This window comes from Macrobrachium rosenbergii, chromosome 42 (genome assembly GCF_040412425.1).
Source record: "Macrobrachium rosenbergii isolate ZJJX-2024 chromosome 42, ASM4041242v1, whole genome shotgun sequence".
Taxonomy (NCBI): domain Eukaryota; kingdom Metazoa; phylum Arthropoda; class Malacostraca; order Decapoda; family Palaemonidae; genus Macrobrachium; species Macrobrachium rosenbergii.
Genome location: NC_089782.1, coordinates 34605380 through 34610746, shown reverse-complemented (window position 1 = coordinate 34610746; position 5367 = coordinate 34605380). Strand labels below are relative to the sequence as shown.

Below are 5367 nucleotides of genomic sequence, written 5' to 3'. Positions count from 1 at the left end.
AAGGATCTTACCGTTTATTTACAAAAGATTTACAGAACTACATTTAATAAATAGGTAAGTGGTATCAAAGTAATAAATATCCCTAATTTTAAAATCTCAGTAGCCTAATGATAGTTTTCTAGCCATACAATAGAGCTTTAATAAATTTAAACTAAAGTTAACTGAGTTTAAGGATAAACTAAGGAAATACCTCAATCTAGATGAGAGAGAGAGAGAGAGAGAGAGAGAGAGAGAGAGAGAGAGAGAGAGAGAGAGAGAGAGAGAGAGAGATGGATATCTATGTATCTATGAAGTTGGATGAAGCGTCTGTGAAAAAGATCTTCCTGTGTGTGAGAGAGAGAGAGAGAGAGAGAGAGAGAGAGAGAGAGAGAGAGAGAGAGAGAGAGAGAGAGAGAGAGAGAGAAGGCTCTTTAAAAGATAATAATATTGTATAAAAAGGATACATGATTGTAGAAAATTATAATTAACTTATTTCGACCTTGAATTTTTGTTTAATGGCAACACGGCAATAACCACAAATAAATCAGGCGAACGAAAAGAAAAAATAACAAAGAAAGAAAAGATTAAGAAGAAAAATGCATCTGAGGCCTTAATCCCTAATCCTTCCGACTAAACCCGTGATTAAGAGAATCTCTTCTTCTTTCCTGATGGTCCGTGAAATGCGGTCTCCGTTTACTTGTACTTCTTTGCGGCTTCCTCGATGGTCTGGTGGACCGCGAAGGTCTGTTCTGGGGCGTAGGCCTGGTCGGGCGTCCTGTACGCGCTTTTGGTGTAGGCCTGGCCAGTTGCGTCGTAGGTTGGGGGACCTGCTCCGTAACCGCTGTGGAACAGAGAAGTTTTACCTTATTTAATTTTTAATTTCATTTAATTCTTTATTCCCTATCTTTGACGTACGAGTTCTGTTGATTTTTTATCAACTCTTTTCTTCAACACAAATTAAAAGATTACTGAAGTGTTTTGCGCGCAATTTAACTTGTTTTGATTCAATAGGAAATCAAAGATGACAAACCCTATCTTTGGTATAGAATCGAGGTTGCCTAAAGCATTCTTTGAGGTGTTCAACCAGCTGCTATTATCATCGTGCTTTTGTTGTTAACAAAACCACCTAAATTCTTGAAAAAAAAAAAAAAAAAATCACGGACAGGATTCATGAGTCTTTAAACTAAATCGTCTCTTCAGAAACAGCTTACCTAATAATCTTTTTTACCAGAAAACCTAAGACTACTAATGTACTCTGTGAGTAACCTGACCGACAGGTCTTCGAAGCAAAAGAGGAGAGAACTAACGTGTTCTGGGAGTAGTAGTAAGGAGGAGTCTTCTCCCAGGTGAGGAGGGAGTAGAGACCGAACGCCACAAGGGCGCTCATCAGCATGATGCCGACGCTGTTGATGAGCGTCTGAAGGCCCCTCGTCAGGAGGGAGGCGGTGTTTGGGTCGCTCAGGGGCGAGTTCTGCAGAGTGTCGTCGATGGTCTGCTGGAGGGTGTCTCTGATGGCTTCCAGGTCGTCCGTGGACGTGGCCAGAATCCCTTGGAATGTCAGCAACATGACCAAGGTGACATATCCTGGGAAGGAGAAAATTAATATTTTGAAATATGGAACTTGTATGTTATTGGTCTTAAGTGAAAACAAGGATACCTAAAATTCCTATGAATTTTTATGTCTATTTACCTCCGTATAATTCTGTTATGTTTATTTCATATAATACTGACGTACTGCCATTCATGAAGAATGATAAATATTGAGAAAGTCAATCGGACGTTAACAAGGTTAAAACACACACACACACACACACACACACACACACACACACACACACACACACATATATATATATATATATATATATATATATATATATATATATATATATATATATATATATATATATATATATATATATATATATATATATGTGTGTGTGTGTGTGTGTGTGTGTGTGTATAAACGAACGTTGTTTTTATAAGGAAAAACAGATTTTTTAAAGTTAAACCTGGAAAAACTTTTGCCCGTTCTATTTTGAATCAGAGACGGAAAACAAATTAGTATACGGTAAATCGTTCAGATTCTGTTTTCTATGAATGAAAATCAGACATAAAAAACGTCCTACGTACGTTAATAAGTCTTAAGGGAAGACTATGTTATAAGTTTTTAGTCCTTTTCCAAATTGTCACCTTCTCTTGCATTTCGAAGGAAATAGTTCATGTTCAGTGGTTTCATTCTATTGTGTTAATTTGTGTATCTGTTCATTTTTATTATTAAAATATTCGCCTCGTCTGTTGTTAAATTTACTGAATCTGAAGGAGAAGAGCTGGGAGGAAAATAGAGAATAAAACACGTTCATAAAAGCTGATATGCAGAAGAAGACTAGAAAGGGCAAATTATTGAGTAAGAGTATAGGATAGAAAAGGAATCAAAAGACTGAATTATTAGCTCCACAAATCTCCTCCCTTTGGATCGCTACTTTGACAGTGTTGAAGTCTCTTCATTATTATAAAATGATTGAGATTTGAATGCAGAAACTTCAACTCTGTCAAAGTAGTGATCCAAAGACAGGACATTTATGGTGCTAATAATTCAGCCTTTCGATTCCTTTTTTTATGAAATACTCTTACGCTCATGTTTATATCTGTCTGTCGGTCTATCTATCAGTCTATGTATAAAGAGAGAGGTGGAAAGTAAGACAAATGAACAATGATTATAAGATGCTTTTACCGAATAATCAGTTAGCTAAATATATATACATTCATACATATACATATACAAACACACGCAAACACACACACACACACACACACACACACACACACACACATATATATATATATATATATATATATATATATATATATTTATATATATATATATATATAAATATATATATATATATATATATATATATATATATATATATACATATGTATAGCTAACCAATGAAATTCAATTTTATTCTGCAAAAACATCCTATAATCACTGTTCACTTGTCTAACTCTCCGTCTTTCTCTTTATACATAGACTGACAGATAGACAGACAGCCAGATATACACTTGAGTGTAAGAGTATTTCATAGAAGAGGAATCAAAAGACTGAATTATTAGCTCCAGAAAAATCCTGTCTTTGGATCACTGCTTTGACAGAGTTGAAGTCTCTGCATTCAAATCTGAATAATTTAAATGTAGAGATTTCAACTCCGTCAAAGCAGTGATCCAAAGGCAGGACATTTTTGGATTTACATGCAACACACACACATATATGTGTGTGTGTATGTAGAGAGAGAGAGAGAGAGAGAGAGAGAGAGAGAGAGAGAGAGACAGACAGACAAAATTAATCTCAAGATCAAGAGATGTCTTTTGAGAAGAAGTTAAAATCAAACTTAATGGTCAAGATCAAAAGAAAAAAAACTTTTGTGAATAAGTTAAAATTAAGTTGGCAGATTAATTGAGAAAAAATTAACTGTCAGGTCTAACTAACGTTGAAATGGCAAATTTAGTTTGAAATCAACATCAAAAATAAAGTCTGTTCTGTATCAAATCTACTTCCTTCTAAGCTTATTTCATTTAACATGTTTTACTTAGAACTGAAACATCCAGTTTTGCAACCTACTTATTATTGTGTAACACTTAAAATTTCTGCATCTCTTACTGCTACGAAGGCAAATGGTTCCCTAGTCTTTCAATGCAAAATTAAAATATATTTTGATAACTGACGATGATACCTGAATTGAGCTAATTGAGTGATATAGACGAACAAAGATGACTGTAATAAACTAACTAATGTACAGATTAGATTAATCTTGAATCATCGAAGAACTGAAAAGGAAAATTTAGGTCTTAAAGTCATTATCCTTAGAAAATCTATTTATGCAATGAAAACTTAGACTTAGGTTTTGAGGTCACTGTCCAAAAGAAAATTAGCAATATCTGCAAGTTAATTATGCCATGACTGATTAAAAAACATATTAAACCAATAAATTAAAAGCACAAAAAGAAAAACCAAGTATCAGAGGCTGTACACAGACTACTAAAACAAAACAACACGAAACTTTCCTAAAGACAAGTCCAGCCCCAATCAACTCGGAATCACTTAGTGTAAACAATAGATCTTTCGTATCACTTCGAGAGGCAACGCAATCACTGAACTCTGTCTGACACTGCCTACCGTAGGTGGCCATCGCTCAGGCTGCCGTGGTGCTTGCTAAAAGAACTTGAAGGAGCCGAAGTGAGGGAATGAAGGCAGTTCCTTGTCCTTTCTGCTTTTATAGGAGAGATTTGGGGGCGTGGGTAAGGATGTGGGGTGGGGTGAATCGAAGGAGGTGTCCTGCTTGTGGAAAGAAGCATCCAAGGGTGGTAGGGGGTGGTGGGGCAGAAGAGTGGGTAGGGGCTGATGTGCTTTAGGGCAGGAGGGTATACCCAAGGGTATATCCTGCTTGGTGGCTATGAAAAAAAGGGAGTTTATAGGGGGGGAGGGGTGAAGGGGAACGGGGGTATGTTAAAGAGGGCGACATGTAATTCTGGCTCTTTTGGTTCTAATGTGTCCGTGGAGAGAGGTCTTAGATGGGCAAGTGAGATAAGTTGATAAATGATCCAGTGAAAGACGGGAAAAAGGAATATAGAGTTAATCGTTTTATCCGTATTATGAAAATAATGGTAACTGCTTTACACATACAAAAATGAGAAAAAGATAGAATAGTCAAGGAAGCAAGAAAAAAACAAAAATTGAACGGTTATTATTAAACGGTTGGGTCAGTGACACACTACAGAGGTAGCCTACTTCATAATGAAGTTGATGGAATAGGAAATGCTGCTCTTGAGATGACTAAAACAGGAGCGTAAAACAAAAGAACAAAAACAACAATAGCAACAGTAATGATAACAATAATAAAAGAGAAAATTACCTGAATAGAGACTTTTCAAAGCATTGCTAAAAATAAAAAAAAAAAATTAGAAGCGAAAAATGAAACCCGGAATGAAAAGAAAACAAATCGAGTTAATTTTGCCTGACATAGAGAAAATATTTAACAAAGAGAGAGAGAGAGAGAGAGAGAGAGAGAGAGAGAGAGAGAGGAATAAGGAAATTTTGGATAGGTAAGCTGTGACCACAATCTTGGCTGTCGCAGGCAGGTATAGGGTGGGGAGCGGTTGGGGTACATAGGATTCAGGAGTTGTTGGGGGGGGGGTTGGTGAGTGGTTGGGGTACATAGGATACAGGTATTGTGTTGGGGGGTAACAGGAGACAGGAGGTAGGGGGACAGGGAAGGAAGAAATAGCGGTCGAAGGGAGACAGCCAGCGGTACGTAAGGATCACAGTGCTTGTGGAAGTCACCGTAGGCCTACTGAGAAATACCTTGCCTGCCTCCTTCTTCGTTTCTA

General features: G+C 36.7%; 1 protein-coding gene across 1 annotated transcript; it reads right to left on the bottom strand.

Moving 5' to 3' along the window:
• On the bottom strand, window positions 1-4306 carry LOC136828235 (uncharacterized). Its single transcript, XM_067086079.1, has 3 exons — window positions 4157-4306; window positions 1287-1563; window positions 1-820 (listed from the first exon to the last, which is right to left on the bottom strand). The coding sequence occupies exons 1-3, from the start codon at window positions 4167-4169 to the stop codon at window positions 673-675; spliced, it is 438 nt and encodes a 145-aa protein (XP_066942180.1). The 5' UTR covers window positions 4170-4306; the 3' UTR covers window positions 1-672.
• Window positions 4307-5367: the final 1061 nt, after the last annotated feature.